The sequence below is a fragment of the Coregonus lavaretus genome, assembly GCF_964263955.1.
Source record: "Coregonus lavaretus genome assembly, chromosome: 18".
In the NCBI taxonomy this organism is placed as follows: Eukaryota; Metazoa; Chordata; class Actinopteri; order Salmoniformes; family Salmonidae; genus Coregonus; species Coregonus lavaretus.
In genome coordinates, this window is record NC_140005.1 from 18,169,724 (window position 1) to 18,195,232 (window position 25,509).

The 25,509-nt window shown below is 41.1% G+C and overlaps 1 protein-coding gene across 3 annotated transcripts; it reads left to right on the plus strand.

The window, feature by feature from the left end:
• Window positions 1–22,634: 22,634 nt before the first annotated feature.
• Window positions 22,635–24,093, plus strand: LOC311145461 (homeobox protein Nkx-2.2a-like; the record flags this gene model as incomplete). Of its 3 annotated transcripts, none has more annotated exons than XM_084181704.1 (2): window positions 22,635–22,890; window positions 23,498–24,093. In XM_084181704.1, 2 exons carry the CDS (start codon window positions 22,635–22,637, stop codon window positions 24,091–24,093), a joined length of 852 nt encoding a protein of 283 aa, XP_084037830.1. The 3 variants fall into 3 exon arrangements, with proteins under 3 accessions (XP_084037830.1, XP_084037831.1, XP_084037832.1); XM_084181705.1 differs by having other exon boundaries at window positions 23,501–24,093; XM_084181706.1 differs by having other exon boundaries at window positions 23,543–24,093.
• Window positions 24,094–25,509: the final 1,416 nt, after the last annotated feature.

A 25,509-nucleotide genomic window follows, 5' to 3' on the forward strand; every position in this document is an offset into this window, starting at 1 on the left:
TCAGGGACTGATTTAGACCTGGAACACCAGGTGGGTGCAATTAATTATCAGGTAGAACAGAAAACCAGCAGGCTCCGGACGTCGTAGGGTAACAGTTGAGATGATGCGTCTGGGGTGCTTCTATGGAGGGTTTATTCTTTCATTGGTTCATTTAATCTTGTAGGCTACACATTCGCAGCTAAAAGCTGAATTTTAGTATAAGCCTACAGATAAACAGAACAAACAAAAGTAGACACATAACAATTAAGTAGATTAACAAAACAAAGACATTTATGTTGATGGTGATGAAGCCAGCTTCAGAGAGTTATGGCAGAGACTGGTGCTTCTGGCAACTGGAGTTAGATTAGATGATTTGATGATGGTGATGCCAGATGATCGATGCCAGGTGATGGTGATGGAGTTGGCTTGCTGGTCCTGATGTCGTCCTCAGCTCAACCTCTCTGTAGCCTGGACTTAGTACTCCTCCATCACTAACGTGTAGCACCCACTAGAGCGATGCCTCTGCAGGATCCTATGGTTATAAGATGAATTCAGTCTTAAGAGGCTTTTGGGAAACCTGGCCCAGAGCAGTAGTCATCCTCACTATGAGCTCTCTGCCATTTCCACAATGCAGTCAGGTCTCATTGATCAAGAAGCCAGTGCTGAGTGAGATGCATCTTTTAAATGCAAATATTAGCCGGCAGCTAGCTCTCTAGCTAGCCAAACCAAACAAGCAGAGTTGCCATTAGTCTTTCAACTCCATGGATGAAAACAACCACATATATCCAATCAACACTCAATGACTTGTCAAAAACAAAAAAGCTGATAAAAAACAACAATCAAAGAACACTTAAAATCATCTAAAAGATGTTAAAAGAAATATACAGAACTCTCTGTTTAGGCTGCCTTATGGGGCTTCTTCCTGCCAATTCAATTTCTTAGAATTATGAGTTTATACTTGTTTTTGTTTTATGATAACACTGTTATGATGCAGGAAATGGGGAAACTCTACCAAGCATAAAGCCTTCGGTTTCACCCTATATAATTGCTGGAAAGTGAACACATCCCTAGTACTTGCATGTTGTAGCAGTTCTATAGTCAGTTAAGGGGTGACACTGGACATATTAATTCCTGCTGGAATAAAATCCATATTCTATCTCTTTACAACATTACCGGCAGCTGATGTGAGCACGCTGTAGATACAGAGAGATGTGGAGCTCAGTTATATTGGCGTTAATGCTGGATGTTTTTACAATGCATACCATTTGAATGAGCGGGCACACTGGAGGCTTCGGCTATTTTCACAAGCAGTTCTCAGAAAATAAATAAATACAGTATGTGTTTGTGTGTGAATGCAATCTGGCTGAGCCCTATTCGAAACCATCCACAGATTTAAGGAGACTAGGAGACTGTCACGACTTCCTCCGAAGCTGCCACCTCTCCTTGTTCGGGCAGGCTTTGCAGTTCGTTGTCACCGGCCTTCTAGCCACTGCCGCTCCTCATCTTATCATTCCATTTGTTTTGTCGTGTTTAGTACACACACCTGGTTCATATCCCCTCATTAGTACCTGTATAAGTGTTCCCTCTGTCCCCTTGTCCTTGTGTGTGATTGTTTCTTGTGAGGAGAGTGTAGCTCGGTTGAGCTCCGTGTATTTTGTATTGCCGGGGTATTTTTCCCCGTGTGCCTGTTTGGTTCCAGTGCGCCTGTTTTGCGCACTGGACTGTTTGACGCATTTCTGCCTAACTCTGTATTCCGGAATAAATTCTGTATTCTGTGATTTACCCTCCTGCGCCTGACTCCTTCAAATCACCCATCACAGAGAGACACTATTCAATTCATACATTACCAGTCTACCGTGACTCAAATAGATTCAACAACTCTGCACTCTTAATTTACTGTGGTGGGCTAAACCAGGGTCACACAGAGTGTTTCTTGGTAGTCTTAAACAAATCTACTTTCAAACAAAAGTGTACACCGCACACACATGGTTATGGGCTTTAAAAAAGTTTGCATCCCAATATTACACTTTATATACATCACAGAAGGCTGAAATAGAACAAAAGTGTTTGACATAGAAACACTGGATTTTCGTCTGGTTTTTAAAGATAATCTTTTTAATTATGAAATTATGAAAAATATGACTAACATTTGACCCATGTGGCCAAAGAGGGCGCTTTTGGTCATTGACTGCAGGAAAGGGCTACATCCTTATGTCAGAGAATGGTATATTTCCTCAAATAAAGGATGTATCCAGAAGTGTGAAGAATTCACTCCTACCTATTGTAGACTAACTAATGAAAGAAATGTGTTACATTATGCATCAAATGCATTTACAGACAATATCTACAATACACTATGCCCATATATGACCTCTAATCAGGCATAGAATGTGGTCATCTCCTATACCATGAAGCGTTTAAAGCAGGGGTATTGAACCGGGGGTATGTGGAGGTACTGCAGGGGGTCCACGAAAATGTAAAAAAAAAAAAAATGTGGATTTTTTTCTCTCAATGTTTTTATGAATATTGCTAGCAACAACATAATAAACACATTTTCAATTACATACCAACAGTAGAAAATAAGAAAATGTATTCTTTCTAATGATGTCAATTTTATTTCTCAACTCCTAATATTGAACTCATTGGAGCCAATTACAATCACTGGAGTATCTGACATAGGCTTTGAAAAAGCACCCGCAAATAGACTACCTTCACTTTACTTTACTGACTTTATTGTCCCCGTGGGGAAATTGTGTTGCAGTGTCATGTACACGTTTAAAGTGGCGTTGTAAATACAAAACAAATTGACAATACAACTTTTATAACAATTACATACCAAAAAAATAAAATGAGACTAGCCTGCTGGCCTTACTGGGTCGATAGGTACATTAGCCCAAGCTATTTAGGAGGGATATTACACCTGGCACAAATTATTGTCTAGTTCTGTTTTTCCAACCAAGGGGTGCCCTATACCTGTACCCAGAGGGGAGTAGTTCAAAGTCCGGGTACAGGGGGTGGCTTGGGTCTAAAATGATTTTGTGAGCCTTGCGGAGGGCTCTGACCTTAAATATCTCACCCAGGCCTGTCTGTTTGACTCCAAGTACCTTGCTTGCTGTGGTGATAATCCTTCTCAGCATTTTTCTCTGGCTGACAGTGGCATTGCCAAACCAACAAACAATACAAAATGTTAAAATACTCTCAATGAAAGATTTGTAAAACAGAGTCAGTATAGCACAGTCAACATTTAAAGATCCCAGCTTTTTGAGAAAATACAGTCTCTGTTGACTCTTTTTGTAGATCAGGTCTGTACATTTACTCCACTGAAGCTTATTGTCCAAAAGGACACCCAGATATTTGTATCCTTTTACAATCTCTATGTTCTGATCTCTGATAGATGTTGCAGAGGTAGGTGTTGTACGCTTCCTGAAGTCTATGCACATCTCTTTGGTCTTCTTGGTATTGAGGACCAAGTGTGATTCCTCACACCACTCTACAAAGTCATTTAGGACCGGGCCATGGTGTTCCTCGTCATCATGCAACAGGCTGATCAAGGCAGTGTCATCAGCGAACTTAACGAGGTGTCTGTCAGGATGGGAACTAGTACAACTATTAGTGTACAAGATGTACAGGAGTGGGGACAAAACACATCCCTGAGGAGAGCCTGTGTTGGTGGTGCGTATGTCCGACACGTGGGGACCTACTTTGACCCGCTGTGACCTCTGGCTCAGGAAGTCCAACAGCCAGAAAACCAGCCCCCCATCTAAGGAGAAGTCCCTAATGAGTCTCTGTGCCAGAATGTAAGGCTGGATTGTGTTGAAGGCAGAAGAAAAGTCAACAAACAGAACCCTGACATGAAATTTGGCGCCCTCTAGATGTCTGTAGACCATGTTGAGGAGCGGAAGAATGGCATCATCAACTGCAGCAAGTGCCTCTGGCTGCTGATGAGCTTTCTTGACTTGGACATTAATTTTCGCCAACACATAGCTAACCTTTGCTTAACTGCTGTTCTTAGCGAAAATGTGTTTGGAGTTACCTTTCTAGCTAATAGGCTATGTTAAAAATTACACTTCCTCTTCCAATTATAATGTGGGGAGGTTAAAATAAGGAAAAACGATCTACCAAATTTATTCATTTAAAAATGTTGATTACTTCTCCTTGCCATTATCATTCACCTGATGAGAAGACAAGACGTGATTTATTTATTTTTTGCTGATGGGGGTCCCTGGGTCGCCGGTTTGCCTGGGAGGGGATCCCTGGGCAAGAAAATGTTGAAGATCCCTGGTTTAAAGCCACATCACATGTTGTTAGTCTGTCTCCACTTGTTACTCCTACACAGCATTCTAAAAAGAGAAAAATGAGGAGGAGAAAGAGAGAGAAAGGTTTGTGAAGAGGCTGTCTCCGGTTACCTCAGTTGGTAATTAACTGGCACCCTGATGGCACCCTGATGTAAGTCGCTCTGGATAAGAGCGTCTGCTAAATGACTAAAATGTAAAAATGTAAATGTAGTTCCGGACAACGAGAGCCTTGCTGTCATCAGCCACTCAGTGACATCCTAGCAACATCCCGTGTCCTCTTCCCTGGACACCCCCTCCCCCCCTCCTCAACCCCACCCCCCACGCTGGCCATCAGTCCTTGGAGAAGACCCCAGGCTAATGTGGAACAACAAGGTCCTGAATGGGCCGTGGCCTGGCCTTTGTGTGGCCCCACTGCAGAGTCTCTTTATGTACACAGTCTTTGACGCTGTATATTTTCTGTCTCTTAATTGCATTGCCCTCTGCTTCTCCTGGTCAATCAATACCTCCTCCACAGTGACATCAGCCTCTCCTTTCACCGGGGCCTTTCCAGGTGATGGGAGTTTCGTGGGAGAGTTGGTGTGAAAAAGGCCTCATCATTCGACCAACTCCTGAACCCAGAATGGATTATTTAAGTAAGCCCCCTCCTCGACAGACCCCCCACCCCAAGGGTTGTCTGGTGGACTGGGGGTCCAACGTGCTCATGGGAATTGGTCATCAGAGGAGTTTGGGTGATGTGGCCTATCTGTTATCAGAAAACCAAAACATACACTGAACAAAAATATAAACGCAACATGCAACAATTTCAAAGATTTTACTGAGTTACAGTGTATAAGGAAATCAGTCAACTTAAATAAATTCATTAGGCCCTAATCTATGGATTTCACATGACTGGGAATACTCATGCAGCACGACACATCTCCTTCGCATAGAGTTGATCAGGCTGTTGATTATGGCCTGTGGAATGTTGTCCCACTCCTCTTCAATGGCTGTGTGAAGTTGCTGGATATTGGCGGGAACTGGAACACGCTGTCGTACACATTGAGCCAGAGCATCCCAAACATGCTCAATGGGTGACATGTCTGGTGAGTATGCAGGCCATGGAATAATTGAGACATTTTCAGCTTCCAGGAATTGTGTACAGATCCTTGCAACATGGGGCCGTGCATTATCATGCTGAAACATGAGGTAATGACGGCAGATGAATGTCATGACAATGGGCCTCAGGATCTCGTCACGGTATCTCAGTGCATTGAAATTACCATCGATACAATGCAATTGTGTTTGTTGTCCGTAGCTGATGCCTGCACATACCATAACCCCACCGCAACCATAGGATACTCTGTTCACAACGTTAACATCAGCAACGGTACAGTTGTACGGTACAGTTGAAACCGCGATTCATCCGTGAAGAGCACACTTCTCCAGTGTGCCAGTGGCCATCGGTGAGCATTTGCCCACTGAAGTTGGTTACGACGCTGAACTACAGTCAGGTCAAGACCCTGGTGAGGACGACGAGCACACAGATGAGCATCCCTGAGACGGTTTCTGACAGTTTGTGCAGAAATCCTTCTGTTGCGCAAACCCACAGTTTCATCAGCTGTCCGGGTGGCTGGTCTCAGATGATCCCGCAGGTGAAGAAGCTGGATGTGGAGGTCCTGGGCTGGCATGGTTACAAGTGGTCTGTAGTTGTGAGGCTGGTTGGACATACTGCCAAATTCTCTAAAATGATGTTGGAGCTTCTGGTAGAGAAATGAACATTCAATCCTCTGGCAACAGCTCTGGTGGACATTCCTGCAGTCAGCATGCCAATTCCACGCTCCCTCAAAACTTGAGACATCTGTGGCATTGTGTTGTGTGACAAAACTGCACATTTTAGAGTGGCTTTTTATTGTCCCCAGCACAAGGTGTACCTGTGTAATGATCATGCTTCTTGATATTCCACAGATGTCAGGTGGATGGATTATCTTGGCGAAAGAGAAATGCTAACTAACAGGGATGTAAACAAATTTGTGCAAATAAATTGAGATAAATAACTTTTTGTACTTTTCTGGGATACTTTTATTTCAGCTCATGAAACATGGGACCAACACTTTACATGTTGTGTTTATATTTTTGTTCAGTATATATTACCAATTTCTAACTTCATCTAAACCAAGGGTAAACTGGCCACTTTGATTTCAGGACCAGTCAACTGAAGGGAGGGTGCATTGTGCTACTGAGCATCACTCTGGCCGTTTGTCTGCTTTGGCTCCTTCCCAACAGGCCCAATGGACAACTCACTTCATGGTGAGTGGGGTTAGTGGTGCAATCAGCGCCATCAAAACAATTTTTCTGAACCTTGACTCATGAACAGTGAGAGAGGGAGTTGACATGCCTTGACCACCGGTGTGTAAGTGTGACTGATCACATTAGCCATAAGAGGCCTAACCCTCTCCTGTATCCAATTCACCAATGCTACCCTCAAGCAGCACCATGACAATGTTTAGACAGCGAAGGACATAATTCTCTTTTTGTGTACTTTAATAAGGAGACATCCGAGTGTTTAGTCGACATGAGCACACAGACTAAAAAATACGGTAGAATGATATTATCCCCTTCATTCTACGCAATTAAAACATTAATGATTAATTGGCCCTAACTAACACGACTGGTATGCAAATTCAGGGATTTTCAAGAGTTAAAGACCACAAGGATTTTTTTTGCCAAATAGGAGCCATTTAAAGTTGACCTCTGGAAATGTTATTTTGAATGCAATGTGTGGTGGCTGTTTAATTTGAAGAGGTACTTATCTCAAAGTCAACATCTTACTTCTGTTTTCCTGACGCACGCTTGGTCGCCCTATATTAGTTGGTAGCCTGGCAACCACAAGAGCAAAGCTTTAGCAAATGGATATGTTTGCAATATGACGGGCCCTGTGCGCTCCTCCAGCACTGACCCTGCCAGCCATTTTGTTCTGGCCCGTGAAGGTGTCAGTTATAAACGTTACCTTGTCTCAGCAGGTGTGCCTGTATGGAGAGGCCTGCCGGCTCTGAGGGGGTCACCAACCCCACACTGTTACCCCCATTTATTTAAATAATGGGCCATTAGGACGGCTGGATGTCCAATGTGAAAGTAGCTGTTTGTGGATAAAAGAAGCAATTACCTGAGAGGGGACAATGTGCTGCTGCTGCTGCTACTCTCCTACTCTTCCTCAGCTGGGCTCCAGGGCTTAGTTGAATATGCTCCCACCAATAGATGGCGACAGAGAGGGGAGTAGGGAGAGGTACAGTCTAGTCTAGGACCTTAGGGAGACTGGCATGAGAAGCACACTTACATAGTTGTCTGTAAATCACAGATAGCTTTTGATTACTTTGGGGAATGAATATGGAGCAATGATGAATAGGCCACCATAGTAATGTTGAATAAACGTTGTGATAGGTAAGCTACCTCATTCAGGATCTGTAGTCCTCCTGTAGCTCAGTTGGTAGAGCATGGCGCTTGCAACGCCAGGGTTGTGGGATCGATTCCCATGGGGGGGCCAGTATGAAAAATGTATGCACTCGCTAACTGTAAGTCGCTCTGGATAAGAGTGTCTGCTAAATGACTGAAATGTAATGTAATACAGGGTTTCCAAAACTCTACCCTGGGTGTATGTTTTGGTCTTTGCCCTAGCACTACACAGCTAATTCAAATAATAAAAGCGTGATGATGAGCTGATTTTTTTAATCAGCTGTGTAGTGCTAGGGCAAAAAACAAAACGTGCACCCAAGGGGGGCCCCAGGACCGAGTTTGGGAAACCCTGCTGTAATAGACATCGAGCTGGTTTATGTGTAGAATAGATATCCATGGCTGCAATCACATGAATGTCATTCTATTAATCCTAACCGCTCATGGCTGCTGTATTCACATATGACTACTTTGATCACACAAATAATGTCTTATTTTCAACCCCAGACTTCACTGCTTAAATCAGCAAGTGTATTACACATGCATGTTTGTAAAGTTGGTGGTGAAGACATGAAATGTAAATCATCTTACTTTAAAATGAAAAATGAAGCATAGGTTACGCTCAAATTTTAAGAGATTGAAAAGATACTTGTTATTCTTAACAGGCATTGTTATTCTTATTCAGCTTCCTACAATCATTGAACTTCGTATTGTACATTGCGTGTGCAAATGTGTAAGCAAGACATTTAGCTCACTTAGTAACGCAACAATTGTTATTTTAGTCGATATTATAACTCCCCTTGCCTTCTGGAATCCTATAGCTCAAGAGGGCCTTGCCATGCAGTCAAAGGAAAATGTGGATGGGCCTTACCTCTATAACGGAGTTGTATTCATATAAACCAACAAGACGGACGATTAAAGATTAGTTCTCTTCATTAATTTGCCCTTGGAGGTTTATTCTTCAATTGATATCACTTATAAAAGCGTCCTTTCAATTTTTTATAATGGGAGTCCAACCGCCTCTAATTGATTTCTATCTATCTTCATCACATTCAAGAAAAGTTTTCACCTCTCCACAAAACATGGTAATTGCCATCGTGGGCTTGTATAAAAGAATATCTATAACTTAATTATCCTGATATTTTGGCTGGCCATCTGTAAAAGCCACATTGATGTTTCTAAATTGCGTTTTCCCTTTTCTGCTTTTATTTTGGACACATTGTTAATCAAAAGGCTTAAGAAATGTGCAGATGGGTAATGCGGTCTGGTTCAAGGTGAATGTTACATCCTTGTAGGTCCTCCTGCTGCCCTCCATTGTGCTATAGAGCAACCATAGGGGTGATATATCTGGATTGGATCTCGAGGTTTCACTGTGCACCATACGGACTACTTTCTGTAGCCTTCGAACACACACATACACACACAAATACACACATGCATGCACACACACACTACAAGGTCTACAATGCAGAGAGGCAGGCACTGATTACCAGGTGTGACTCACCGATGAGTGAGTGGTCATTGCTGATTTCAGCACCATCTAAGACACAAAAATGATTTTATTTTCCCTTCAACATAGATTTTTGAGATCAGAATTCAAACCTGGGAACGTGTTCATTTTCAAAAACTAGATTACTGTATGCTTAGAGCTTACTATGTCATATTTAAGATAGGCCTACAGTTTTAGCACATGTAGTACACAGGAACTGTTATCAAGAAGTAAATAACATTTTTTATCTGAGGTTTGTAAAGTTAGTCAGTAAAAAACAGTTGATACTAGTGCAACATGAATTCTACAGATTGGGGACTTCTCCCTGACAGAAGACAACTTAATCACATGCACTTGATGGTGCTATCAAGGGTATTTCATTACTTTTCATCATTGAACGATGGTCCGTTATCAGAAAGAGCATTGTCACAAAATGATTTAGAACATACCGTTTAATCTTCTCTCGAGTTAAACATTTCATAAGATTCTTCTTTGTATTAATTAAAAAAGTAGATTAGTCTTCTCCTACCTTCAAAGGCACTTCGATACAGCTCCAAGATACTTTCAAATGTAGTTTTAAAAGAAACTGGATATAAAGGACACATGGCATAATAGTAACTCTTTATATCGAAGTCATGTAAACCTCAACAACCACATTCAACCATCTTTTCACATCCAGAGTTTATTGTTGTATGTAGAACCATTACTGTGTTGAATAGTAACATGTTAAACGACTAACACTGCCCTATTGCTAACAATGTACCGACAGTCTATCCAGGCAACATGGCAATTGTGTTAATTCTTCACTTGATAGCTCTTGGGTGGAATACAGTGCCTTTCGGAAAGTATTCAGACCCCTTGACTTTTTCCACATTTTGTTACGTTGCAGCCTTATTATAAAATTGATTAAATATATGTTTTAATTCTGCAAACTACACACAATACCCCGTAATGACAAAGCGAAAACTGGTTTTTAGACATTTTTGCAAATGTATTAAAATTAAAAAACAGAAATACCTTATTTACATAAGTATTCAGACCCTTTGCTATGAGATTCGAAATTGAGCAGGTGCATCCTGTTTCCATTGATCATCCTTGAGATGTTTCTACAACTTGATTGGAGTCCACCTGTGGTAAATTCAATTGATTGGACATGATTTGGAAAGGCACACACCTGTCTATATGAGGTCCCACAGTTTACAATGCATGTCAGAGCAAAAACCAAGCCATGAGGTCGAAGGAATTGTCCGTAGAGCTCCGAGACAGGATTCTGTCGAGGCACAGAAAAAAAAATCTACAGCATTGAAGGTCCCTAAGAACACAGTGGCCTCCATCATTCTTAAATGGAAGAAGTTTGGAACCACCAAGACTCTTCCTAGAGCTGGCCGCCCGGCCAAACTGAGCAATAGGGAGGTGACCAAGAACCCGATGGTCACTCTGACAGAGTTCTAGAGTTCTGTTGAGATGGGAGAACCTTCCAGAAGGACAACCATCTCTGCAGCACTCCACCAATCAGGCCTTTATGGTAGAGTGGCCAGACAGAAGCCACTCCTCAGTAAAAGGCACATGACAGCTCTCTTGGAGTTTGCCAAAAGGCATCTAAAGATGAAACCAAGATTGAACTCTTTGGCCTGAATGCCAATCGTCACGTCTGGAGGAAACCTGGCACCATCCCTACAGTGAAGCATGGTGGTGGCAGCATCATGCTGTGGGGATGTTTTTCAGCGGCAGGGACTGGGAGACTAGTCAGGATCGATGCAAAGATGAACGGAGCAAAGTACAGTGAGATCCTTGATGAAAACCTGCTCCGGAGCGCTCAGGACCTAAGATTGGGGTGAAGGTTCACCTTCCAACAGAACAACGACCCTAAGCACACAGCCAAGACAACGCAGGAGTGGCTTCGGGACAAGTCTCTGAATGTCCTTGAGTGGCCCAGCCAGAGCCTGGACTTGAACCCGATTGAACATCTCTGGAGAGACCTGAAAATAGCTGTGCAGCAACGCTCTCCATCCAACTTGACAGAGCTTGAGAGGATCTGCGGAGAAGAATGGGAGAAACTCCCCAAATACAGGTGTGCCAAGATTGTAGCGTCATACCCAAGAAGACTATATGCTGTAATCGCTGCCAAAGGTGCTTCAACAAAGTACTGAGTAAAGAGTCTGAATACTTATGTAAATGTGATATTAGTGTTGTTGTTTTTTTTATAAATTAGTAAAAATGTCTACAAACCTGTTTTAGCTTTGTCAATTATAGGGTATTGTCTGTAGATTGATGAGGGGGAAAAAAACTATTTAATCAATTTTAGAATAAGTCCGTAACGTAACACAATGTGGAAAAAGTCTAGGGGTCTGAATACTTTCCGAAGGCACCGTATATGCCATGACTTCAATCCAGTCCAAGAAATAGCTGTGGTGAGAGCATCCCAGTGGCTAAACATCTCATATGGCATTTCAGTAGGCTCTAGTAGCTTTCCTCCAATAACTAATCGTTTGTTATTTAAATCCCAGAATGCATCTGATTCAAAGTTTATGTTGTTGCTCACATTATTTTCAAAAGGTTAATATGTTCCTTTGGAAAACTGGTCCAATGTAGCCATCTATAAAGAAGCACATGCAGCATAGCTTTTCAGGAACAAAAGGTAATGTCCTGATGAAGGCATGGTTTAACTACAAGGTTGTCTGAATAGTCCATAAATATAATAGGCTCCCACTGGACTTATTTCCATTAGGCCATCTTTTGTGACATGTCCTTCTGATATTGTACATGTCAGAGGAGGCTGGTGGGAAGAACTTTGAACGTTTCTTCAAGTGCAGCCTCAAAAACCATCAAGCGCTATGATGAAACTGGCTCTCATGACGACCGCCACAGGAAAGGAAGACCCAGAGTTACCTCTGCTACAGAGAATAAGTTCATTAGAGTTAACTGCACCTCAGATTGCAGCCCAAATAAATGCTTCACAGAGTTCAAGTATCAGACACATCTCAACATCAACTGTTCAGAGGAGACTGTGTGAATCAGGCCTTCATGGTCGAATTGCTGCAAAGAAATCACTACTAAAGGACACCAATAATAAGAAGAGACATGATTGGGCCAAGAAACACAAGCAATGGACATTAGACCTGTGGAAATCGGTCCTTTGGTCTGATGAGTCCAAATTAGAGATTTTTGGTTCCAACCGCCATGTCTTTGTGAGATGCAGAGTAGGTGAACGGATGATCTCCGCATGTGTTGTTCCCACTGTGTAGTATGGAGGAGGTGTGATGGTGTGGGGGTGCTTTGCTGGTGACACTGTCAGTGATGTATTTAGAATTCAAGGGACACTTAACCAGCATGGCTACCACAGCATTCTGCAGCGATACGCCATCCCATCTGGTTTGTGCTTAGTGGGACTGTAATTTGTTTTTCAACAGGACAATGACCCAAAACACACATCCAGGCTGTGTAAGGGCTATTTGACCAAGGAGAGTGATGGAATGCTGCATCAGATGACCTGGCCTCCACAATCACCCGACCTCAACCCAATTGAGATGGTTTGGGATGAGTTCGACCGCAGTGTGAAGGAAAAGCAGCCAATAAGTTCTCAGCATATGTGGGAACTCCTTCAAGACTGTTGGAAAAGCATTCCTCATGAAGCTGGTTGAGAGAATGCCAAGAGTGTGCAAAGCTGTCATCAAGGCAAAGGGTGGCTACTTTGAAGAATCTAAAATCTAAATTTGTTTAACACTGTTTTGGTTACTACATGATTCAATATGTGTTATTTCATAGTGTTGATGTCTTCACTATTATTCTACAATGTAGAAAATAGTAAAAATAAAGGAAAACCCTTGAATGAGTAGGTGTGTCCAAACTTTTAACTGGTACTGTATACTTGTCCTTTAATCAACAGCAGTCCATGTTTTCCATACATTATGTAGGTTTATGAATGTAGCTGTACAATAATACTACATGAACAGAGTGAAGGAAAAGCAGCCAACAAGGGCTCAGCATATGTGGGAACTCCTTCATGACTGTTGGAAAAGCATTCCTCATGATGCTGGTTGAGAGAATGCCAAGAGTGTGCAAAGCTGTCATCAAGGCAAAGGGAACAGTGGAGAATCATGATGGTGGAAAAAGTTCATAACTGTTCTGACAGACCATCAGATCTCAGACAGTCTGCTTGCATCTGTTTTATTTAACTCAGACTTCTCCACCCATTATAAAAGCCTCTCCAATGGAGAGCAAAGCATTGTTGAGCTGATCATAACCGTGTGGCTTGATACTGCTCTTCGGCTTTCACCTTGGGAAACACTTATTGTCCACTTGATGGAAAATAACACTGCGGGATGAACTTCTAACTTATTCTTACAGCAGTGAAAGAGCACCCAACAATGCTCCATCCATATACAGTACATTGCTTATTGAACATAACTGTTTAGAAAGCCTCCTCATATATGTGGTCCCTGTCGAACAATTTATTGCGAGCTTTTATGTCTTAAGTATATTCATTGGAAGGAATTTCAGCAGTGATCATGTAGAAATTCCTGGAAGCAACTCAACATTCCACTGTAAATGTGTTTCGCTCATCTTTCCATTGATCACTGGTCAAAAAAATGGTTTGCATCATTCAATTAATTTTCATCCCAGCAAATTACAGCGTTAATGAATTTACATCTAGTATGTCAACGTAATAAGTGTTGCTCAATGTTGTCGTTTTAGTTCAGTATGTGACTGGATGGGAAATTTGTTATTTTATGGTTAAGTATCGGAGTAAACCAGAAACATTCTTCATTTTGAGTTTGGTGACATTAGTTAAATAACTTTTGTATAATTTCAGACAGTAGTTTTGAAAGTGATATTGGCACAAGCCAAAATGTCCCCGTTTTTTGTGTACTGCGTCATCCAATTGTGTAGTACCTCATCAATTTTGTGTGAAATGTTACGAATGTTGCAATTCCTATGATATCATAACAGTTTAAATTAATTTCTTTGGAAGCATCTTACCACTCTACTAAGCCTCTCTCTGTCCATCCATTGTCTCCTTACCTTAGCCTTCCAAGAGGAACTGTGAGAGGCCGGAATGTTTAAGACCCGCCACCCAGCACTCCACATCTCCTCTCTCCGCACATTGTGCCATCCCCACACAAGAAATGATAGTATTCTCCAATCTTTTGAACCAGGCACTTTTGTCTCAGCCTGAGGAAAACAAGGCTTTTATTTCTACTTTCCCTCTCAGCTCTTAGTGGGCCGAAGACTTCCATTCATCAGGTCTGGCACCCAGGGCTAGGACTCCTAGTGCCTCACTCTCTCTGAGTGCATGAGGAAAAATGGCTGTGCCTTTTAATAGGAGAGGGCTGTCTATGATACGAACCAAAGGTAATGTATATTAACTACTCCCATACCAGGAGTCTCAGCCACTCTGCAGGGCTCACACAAAACCACCCAAGTGTGCCCTCGTGTTAATTCTTATTTTTTTCCGAAAGTGCATCGTCCCGTGAAAATCAACCCCATTTCCCCTGGCATTTGTGAATCGAGAAGCTCCTCTCTCAGCTCTCCTCGAGTGCTCGATATATTAAAACTTAGACTGATTGATTTGAGAATGCCGTGCCGTCGGAGTTTTGATATGGCCGTTGACTACATCTGAAGTGTCTTAGTCATCAGGCTTCAGACCAGGGATTTATAATAGTTTGACCGCTGGGTCTATCTTTCGCATCCTTGTTCAGGAGGTCTTGTATTTAGTCTCCAGAGCACTTTTGATGAATCTCAAGCATCACAAGAGGATTCACAGTGCGGGTGAGTGGAAGGTATTTCTCACTCCTCAGGACCTATGAATACATTCAAACTCTAACTAACTACTTTGGCTTAATGTGGAATTTGAAAAGTGGGATGAGGCCAATGTATTTATTTGTATTCCCTACGTCTTAGCTATACTCTTGAACGTAGTGATAGCAGGGAGGATAATCTCAGTCTTTCAGCAGTAAAGTGGATGTGTACAGAAAAACATCAGTAATGTATTCTGGATTGATTGATGGTCGCTCCTGCAGTACTAGGCAACACCATTATTATCATGCAAAAATTCCAAACTGCCCACAATAAAATCATTGTGGCTTGATTCAAGTTGTCCTCCCCCCTGTCATAATACCACAGCTGATGTTTGCTTCATATGTCTTTCTTCACAGCAATCATTGGCATCCCCGCCTCATCCTTACAACCACACATAGATGTACTTAGTAGTCCTTTTGCTACAATCTGGGAAGTTTTCTGAATTAAATACATTTCTAATTTCCTGCAATATGTATCAGAGGATAATCAAACATTATTTGAGATCCAGCCCATATCGAAATTACAGTCAAAATGTCTAGTAATTCTGGTCTTAATATGGTGAAAAACGTGATCATTTAGTTGTTTATGTGTAGATATCCTATTCGAATTTAAAATAATAAAACATAAAGGTTTTTATCCAGACTAAATGTTTTGCATGCACAATTGGAGACATACTTTGCAACACTGTAATTCATACTACTATTGTATTATGAATAGTATCCTACATCCAGCTAAAATATCCTATTTTAATTTATTTGCTATGATTCTTGAGTCATATACAAATGTCAGACTTGGAGCTACTTTTACAACTTACATATGAATATTATCGCCAAGCCTGCATGATGACTGACAAACGTTCTACAACAGTGAACGTAGCCTATCCCTCGTTTAGAAATAATGAACACTTTATAGCCTACATCATATCGTTGGAAAATCCCACGGTAGTGTATAATGAAAATGTACAGTTAAATTGCTGAGATTATCACTGTTATCGGGTGAGAAGTTGCTTACTGGAGCCTATGGGTAGCAGCATGTAGCATAATGACTGGTATGGTGCTCAAAATATGAATAATAGGAACAAAATGGGTAGGCTATTTGACATTATATTTATTGATTAATAATAATAATATTTATATTATTATTATTGTATTTGTATTATAAATGTATATTTAGTCCTAATTGTTAGTGGCATGATAGCAAGCCTCACCATAACGTTGAACATTAACGCTATAAAGCTAAAATATATATCAATTAAATCTCATAAATAGTGATATTGGTGAAGTATGTTTTTTGGGCCTATTTATTTTACCTTTATTTAACTAGGCAAGTCAGTTAAGAACACATTCTTACTTACAATGACAGCCTACACCGGCCAATTGTGCGCCGCCCTATGGGACTCCCAATGACGGCCGGTTGTGATACAGCCTGGAATCGAAGCAGGGGATCTGTAGTGACGCCTCAAGCACTGAGATGCAGTGCCTTAGACCACAGCGCCACTCGGGAGCCCTATACATTTCGATTGATTGATATAATGCATAACCTGTAAAATACGTACTTTTTTTTATGTCCTTATTTCCACGCTTGTTGCATTAGATATAGGCCAGTGTGCATATGCTGTGTTATTTAGTTAGGCCTATTAGACTACTACTGTGTGTAAATTGCATCATTGAGAGAATGGCTTACAATTGCAAAGAATCATAGTGACTTTGGCAATCAATCATTGTATCAGGGTATCTAATGTAAACGGGGGTGTCGCATGGATAACATGCCACATCTGGTCACTCGGCACTGTTGCTTCCTGGTTACCAAGCGATTTATTAGAGACCCTTCTGCACAACGACTAGCGCTACGAGCCATGGTCTAAAGAACAGACAAACTCCTGGGCTCAATTTCAGTTAACTTTTAAAATATCTAAGTTTCACATATAAAAACTAAAACAACATCTTAAAACATCACGCGATTTAGTGGCACAAAAAGCAACCTGAACGAGAAAGTCTGGTTGGCTCAGTTACAAGCACCATCAAGAGGGAGCAGTGTTTGCTCTCATGACCAATTTATTGCGGATGAACATATGGCCAATATTTTGTCTCACGTCATAGCAGGGGGAAAACAAACATCATGCAATGTTAGCGAGTCAGCAAGAGCAGAGCCACTTTGCCAGCTATGCAAACGTACATGGACCACATCAGAAGAGGGCCACTTGCTTTCTGGGTATATAAACCGCATCAGGCTTATCTCTGCGCGCACTCCTGACTCCCATTTCATTAAGCACGCGCTGTCTTAACTCTGGCTACACCACTCAGCCCCTTCCAGTCATCAATCACCAGGTGAGCTCAATATGCCTATGATAGTTTAAATCTAGAATCATTAGTTGCTACATCCATTTTTTGTACTTATAAATTAATTATATATGCCCATTGAGTCATGATGAATATAATTTATAAATGCTATTTTTACCATAACAGAGGCGGGGTAAACCGCCTTGTTATTGTTTCAATTAAGCACTCTAGCTGTAAGTCACTCAGCTAGGCTACTGTGCACTGCAGGTGTTGTAGAATAATACTGCTTATTTTTTCTAGCTGTGTCCCTGTGTTTGTTTGTGCGTGTATGCCTGCTTCCTACCTTTTCCTAACATCAAGTCAAGGATGCCATAGCCTACATGTCCATGTGTTTTATTTTTATTTTTATGCATATTGCATATGTTATCTTCCTAGACTTGCATATGTATCACAACAACGTTTTTTAGTCACAATTGGAACATTGGTTGTTGATGATTTTACACACACGTGGGGATTACGTTTTACTATGACAGTTACTGTGGCCACATTTCCCACCATATTCTATGCAATAGTTAGGATTAAAACGTGAAGACAGTATATATTCTTGCGTGAAATAAGGTTTGCTTCTGAGTAAAATTTGAGAGAGAAACGTTTACGCAGGCCTGCATCTGACGTCGGTGTTTTCTTTTTCCTGTCATTTCACTGCTTGGGCAGTAGAGTCCGCTAGAGTATTACAGATGTCTCTTCAGTGCCAGAGGAACACTCCTGCATAAGAACACTGTCAGTATTTTAATGTTATATGAGTGACTCCAGAGCCATTTGTTTCTTATGTTTATGTTATATTAGTGACTCCAGAGCCATATGCTTCTTGGTATAGGTGATGCGAATTGTTTGAGAAAATGTAATCGTATTTGCAGGGTGAATGCATGCACAAAGAGTCAACGGTTGTTTCTCGTATGATTAATTTCAAGCAGGTCGCAGAGACAAGCAAATTGTTCTTCTCGGTTAGACATTGAAAGGGGGAAGTGATTAAAAATAATAAAGCGTTAAGCAGTTTGTCTCAGAGAAGCCGATAAAGGCCTGGCACACTAAGACATTGCAGCATGAAATTCAACTTTACAAATACACTGATGGTTTAACAAATGAAGGCATCTCCTCCGGGCAAGGGCGCAGCGCTAATCTCATTGTGGCATGTTTAATCATTAGAAGAAGGGAGACGAATAAAGGCATTGGGTTTGCCCGCCAGCAAAAGGTGCTTGGATTTCTGGAATCAAACCGCTCCAAATGATTTGTGCCTCGGGCCAACCTCCCCGGGCCATGACTTAGTCACATAACTAAACCGGACATACTTTTACCTGCATATTATTTATAGCCTTTAATCATAGAGGGGAAAATTGGTCTTGTCACTTTATACATTTATCATGAGCAGCACCTCGAGGCAAACGGGGTTACCTTTATCAAAGCCTAACCGCCAGCCTGAGGCATCGAAACACACTGAAATTCAGCGATTAAAGAAAGGAATGATCAAAGATATTATACATCGTCCTGAAGCAATCTTAATGCAGTCAATCTGAAGACTTATTTAATCAACTGTATAAAAGGTATTTCCTCATTCATTTGTGAACAAAACTGTTCGTTTTTTTATAATTTGGGACGATTTGGGTGTGAACTATCTATTCTTCCGAAGGCCTTTTTTGATTAATTTGAAAATTAATTATGTGATGATGGTGAATGCATGTTTCTGCAGTAGCCTAGTTTGGTATTGTATTGTGTCCATTATAAGCATGAGAACCGTCTTATAAAATAAGCTGTTTACAGCACTTAGCTCTCTATCATGTATTCTTATAAAACAAAAACTAATCCAACATTATTTTTATTTCGGTGGAGTATAGGCTAATGATTTATATCACCCGACTATTACATACCTTTATGCATGCTCCAGTTTTAGTTACACACACAACCAGTGATAAAATACCTAGGAATTCCCATGTGAATTCAAAATGCATTGTTTAGAGTGTATTATTGTATAGAGTGTATCCATGCCTTTAGCGACAACTGGGCGGTAAATGCAAGCCACAAGCCTCGCATATCCTCGCCAGAGCTCGTGCTCGAGCTTATTCTGCACATCAGCACTCTCCCTGTTCGATCATTATTGGGTCCGATACCCACCAGAAGATGCACTCACTCACTCCCTTCAACGCTGAGCCTGAGACCCTCTAGCAGCAGGGAATGACATGGTGTTGTCATCCTCAGATTACGTAGTTTCCCGAGTTAAATATAACGACAGAGGTGATTTATTACAGTATTATTATTATTATTATTATTATTATTGTTATTATTATTTGGATTGCTGTGAATACGACTATCATTAGGCCTACTAGTAGGCTACTGTTATCATAGCAATTAGTGTGCTTTTTATTTTAATTGTCAGTGTGAAATGATATAGCCCCGTGTAGAGCAGTTGGTAGAGCATGGCGCTTGCAACGCCAGGGTTGTGGGTTCGATTCCCACGGGGGGCCAGTATGAAAAAAATGTATGCACTCACTGACTGTAAGTCGCTCTGGATAAGAGTGTCTGCTAAATGACTAAAATGTAATAACATATCAAATATGTAGCCTATTAATTCATTTAGTAAGTTAAGCTCACTTCGTGCAGTGGGCTGGTTGGATGGTGCATACACTTATTATAAGTCACTTTTGCCAGGAATCGGTCCCGTCATGTTAATTACTTTGCTAAACAATGCCATGCACTGCCCATAGTCAGAGTGAAAAGGCAAGCGGCCTGTTTGAGTTACCTGTGAAAGTAAACAGGTAAACACAAGGAGATGGCTCTCGAAGTGAAGTACGGCCACTTAGCCTGTGCACATTTACCTCTTCTTGCCGAAACCCTCAGTTAAATTGTTCAAATACATCCCCAATAACTGCCCACAGATCGCGCTCGTGTGCTCCTACCACCAACACCAGCGCGCTCTCTCATTTTGCCACCAAGAATCATGGCCAAGCGCAATGCCGGTAAGCCTATAACCTAGCATGACTAAAAATAACGTATAAACTTCAAATTTGCGGAACATAAAAATGACTCGTAAAATGAAGGAACAGCTCGATATTGAATGTAGCCTATTGATGAGATGTGCACATAGGCGTTGCAAAAAAAGTCTACCGTTGTAGCCTATGTGGGGCAGTAAAGTCTTGCTATGTCACGGCTCGACTTTGCTCAAACCCCGTTCAGTTCAATAGAACCATTGTAGCTGATTGAGACAGTGTGATTTATTCTAGGTGCCAAAACTCTGCTCTGGTGAAATATTTAGCTAGGTGAACTGCTAGCTCCGTGAGAGACGGAAAACAGACCTACCACCATGCAGTGTTGATGGGGACCAATAATAATAATAATAATAATAAAATAATAATAATAACAATAATAATGTTGATATTCTCATACAAATCTTTTGTAGGCCTATTTCAAACTGTGGAAGGACGCTCTTTCCTCCGTGAAAATTACCCCTGTGGGTGGGAGGGTACCCCACTTTGTAGCCCACTGTATTTATTGAGCCAGTAAAGTAAATGGCATGTTTAGGCACTAGAGAAGCTGTTTCGACACCTTCCTCGTCTGTGCCCTAGAGAGGGAGAAGGATAAGGAGAGTGTATGTGTCTATGTGTGTGCTAAAATGGACTTTCCTTAATATTGTCGAAGGATTCAGGATTGAGTGAAGAGATAGTCCATTGAAAGCAGTTGAATGCCATGACAACTAGGAACAACCTCAGATTTATTCCAAACAGTTAGAAAGCATTGTACAGGGGCGTCAATCATCCATTATTTCGCCCCTGAAATAAATGCAAAAACTGCACCCGGACAAAACCTTCCAACAGGAACCGGACATTTGTCTACATTTCCCCCATTGTCTGCAGCTTAGCAATCGGTTTGTATTTGTGTTTGCCCGGGTCCGACCACCCAGGATGCGCAGAGGACTTGCTAGAAACGTGCAACATTGTCACCCACATCACATACTAGATAGGAGGCAGAGGGGCAACAGCAGAGACAGGGGAAGCTAAAAAAAAATCATTGAAGGGAGGAAAATAAAGTAATCTGTAATGATACTTCGCTTTCTACGAAAGAGGTGACGATGGAGCACTTATAAAGTTCGTCGAAGGAGCCTGCACAAACAATAGGCTACTCTGCTATGTTCTGGGGGAAAACGCACATAGAAGAAATGTCATAAGAATAATGGAATTGGAAAAATGTGTACAAAAATATACAAAAATGCTGTGAGAACCTATTCTGTTCAATTCAATATAGTAGGTTTAAAATCATAATTGTCAAGTATAGGATATAGTCCTAAATAGCCTATATAAAAAACTATTCTTAATCTCGGCTAAAACGCTGCTAATATTCATAGGCTTATGTTACATTATTATTATGATGAGTATTATTGATTTATTTCCTTATAGGCTGTTCGTCATTATTATTATTGTCAGTCGGTTATCATTGCCCTTTTTAGGTCCGATCGATGTTTTCCAAACAAATAGAATCCGATTTTAAGCCCCTTGTCCCCTAAGCCTGAACCAAAATATTGACTCAAATGTTTTACATAAATTTGTGTTGAAAATTCAAACATAATTTTATTTAGGAGAGAAAGTATGATAGAAAGTATTAGGCTATCGACCGGGCATCCAGACCACAGATTTAGACCAACCGCCAAAAACGCAGTTTTCCTATGATTCAATATTTTATATATGTGGAGAGAAGCCTATAAAGCAAAAGCTTTTTCAGGAGCAATTTGTTAAAACTCGCTTTCAAGTATTCGGAGTATAAAGCTACTTGGAGGTCCTTTGTATGTAAATAGGGTGTAAAAAAAAGGCCCTTCCCATCTTTGTAATTAATTGACACGTTATACCACTCATCATGTTCTGAAGCACCAATGGTAGAGGCTCGGATCTCCCCAAAACCCGCAATTTCACATCTGCAAACACTGTCTTCATCCACTTGACTCCCAAGACCCGCCCACACGTGGCCAACCTTTTGCGTTTTTAATGCTTTTTCACTGCAGGTTCATGTGTTGAGACCAACCTTATATGGGCTGATCGGACCGGTAATGGCTTATTTCTCCGTAGCACCCAGCAGTAGCACAGTATCAATGAGCCAGATATAGCACTTCAACCACTTTGGCATTCTTCCTGGACTTACAGAACTGATTCCTCTACTACTTGGTTAGGCAATGGTTATCGACAGAGGCTCATGATTTGCTTTGAATAGAAAACGTAAAACGGCAGTGAGATAACCTTTTTTCTGATCAGCAATTGTGTTTTGTGTTTTAAAACAGCGGATTGCCAAACTGGTGCAGCAACTTTCCAGCATACATTTCCCCAGAATATGTCGTTGACCAACACAAAGACGGGCTTTTCTGTAAAGGACATTTTGGACCTCCCTGACACGAATGATGAAGAAGGATCTATCACTGGACCGGAAGAAGATAACGAGGGATCGGAGACGACAAAAACCACTGGAGTTTTGGTGCAAAGTCCGCTAGTAAACGTTCAAAATCTGCCTATAAAGAACCGCTTTTATGATAGTAGTGACAATCCTTACACAAGATGGCTTGCCACCACAGACACTATCCAATATTCACGTAAGTAGCCAACTCTTTAAGAATCGTAAGTTAATTTGCAATGCAGTTAAAAGTTAAGACTTTTATCTGCCTGTTTTGTGAGTGAGAACGCATCATATATATGTTATCCAATTTATACTTGATGGAATGTATAATCTCTATTCCGTCGTGTCTGGGCTCAATGGTGCCCTTGAATGATGTGCAGCGTTCATCTTTATTCGCCATGCATTGCTGCGCTCGTCTTAAGGCGTTACCACCATTTAAATAATTTCATGTTTACATGTGCTCTAGTTACACTAAACGTTTTTAGAATATGATCGATAGAGACTTGTAAATGCATCGACTATAAAGCCACATAAAATCGACTTCAGAAATTTGACCCTGTGTATTACATTTTTGCAGGATGAGGATTTGTAGGCAGACAGTGCATGGTGTTGCTGCTTCAGTGAATCACGTTCTTTTGGGACTGATGGGAATCATTATTGTGGGTCCCAACATTTAAAAAAACGAATAACATTGTATTTTGGCTGTACAAACGAAATGCGTTACTTTAACATGTTGCTTTGAAAAATTCCTATTACATGTAGTAGCCTAGCATTTCCATGTGTGCATGGCAGGTGCATTTCAGTAGAGAAAACAATTTTAATGGTTGTATTTTGTCTCTCCCACGCAGTGCATGGTCTTTCAGCTAGTTCTCAAGACTCAGCCAAGTCCCCAGAACCCTCTGCGGACGAATCGCCAGACAATGACAAGGAAACTTCAAGCAACGGCAGCGACTCCGGTAAGAAGCGAAAAAGAAGAGTGCTGTTTTCCAAGGCACAGACGTACGAACTTGAGCGTCGGTTTAGGCAACAGAGATACCTCTCCGCGCCAGAGAGAGAACACCTCGCGAGTTTGATTCGCCTGACACCAACTCAAGTGAAAATTTGGTTCCAGAATCATCGGTACAAAATGAAGAGAGCGCGCGCTGAAAAAGGTATGGAAGTGACCCATCTCCCCTCTCCCCGGCGGGTGGCCGTACCTGTCTTAGTCAGGGATGGAAAGCCTTGTCATACTCTTAAAGCTCAGGACTTGGCGGCCACTTTTCAGGCTGGATTCCCCCTCTCGGCGTATAGCGCCCAGACCCTTCATCAAATGCAATATAATGCTCAGTACAGCGCCGCCACCACGCCACAATTCCCTTCAGCACATCACTTGGTGCAAACGCAACAGTGGACTTGGTGAACTAGTTGAGACTGACGGGGCTGCCATTTAGGAGCACGATAGGGAGTTCACTAGAAAATAAAGACTTTTCATTTTGCAGCTCGACCCATATCTACAGTTTTTTTCGGGGCTAATATGTGCGCCGTGTTTACATGTTTTCGTTAAGAGAACTGGGTCAAGCCTCTCCCTAGATTTAAGAATGTCAATGCTCTTGTGAAATTTTGTACAGTATGTTTGTGTTGTAGATATGTTTTCTTTTTGTCCTTCGTGTTATAAGCACGTACAAAACCACTTTATAATTATAGAATATTTTATTTCTTGCTTATTTTACAATGGACCGAAAATATTTATGGCCATGAATAAACATTGGCAACTTTTAGCTTTTTTCCCTTTGTTTTTGTTTTTTTGTAAATACTTTGTGGTAATTGTTTGCAACCCAGAAACATTTCAGGATCGTATAAGTGGAGATATACATATTTCCAATTCAAAAAGAAGGGAACATTTCTGGCGAAATTGTTTTGACTGTCTAACAGATCCCATATGATTATGTGAATAACAGTTAAATCGCGCGCTGATGGGGAAATATCCCGATTTTTATAAGGATTTTAATAAAATGCTGTGTTTCAGAAATTACGTTTTGGTTTGCGTGTCTTAACTATACGTCCTATTTGATATATTGAATACATACGCTAAACGTTGTTAAGGTGATGCATGGCAGCCTATACGTGTTGTGTAAAGTGGCACAGAAAGGAGGTGAATTTATGTTTCGCGCACTTAAATTATTTCTTTTTTAACCTAAATAAATCCGTCTAAATGTTCTGAATTTGGACACGTCAGTAATAAGTAGGCTAAAGTCACTTGTGAAATGGGGCTAAAATCCACTCACTTAGTATAATATAAGAGGGCTTCTTCAGCTAAGAAGCTTTTGAGTCAAAAGCTCTCCTTTTCAAGGTCTCGAACTCCTCTCGGATTGGGGTGTGAAGTGGTAGGCCTATATTTTAAAAACGGATTTATTGCAAAGACGTTTTGATTTTATGCACGGTTTTACGCACGTCATTGTTGTCAAACAAACACAAACAGTGAAAGGAATATCAGTCAATTCACGAGTCTTCAATATCCCTTGCTCAATGCTAGCTTATGCTTTAGCTTTTTATGGATGCAGGCAAATAGATGGATGGGCTATGGATGTGTATCCAAATAGCTATCTAAAACAGTGTACCAAAATAGTCGACTCAAGAACCAAATGGGTCCCAAGTGAATCACAGAGCGCATTGCGATTATCAGACCCAATTCAGTAAATTGGGTAAATATGATTACCTTTGGCAAAATCTTAACTGCATTGTGTTTGTCCCAGCACCGAGATCTTATAGAACAGATGTTAGAGTCGCCCTCACTATCATTGAACAAACAGCTAAATTGACACCAATTGCTAATTAT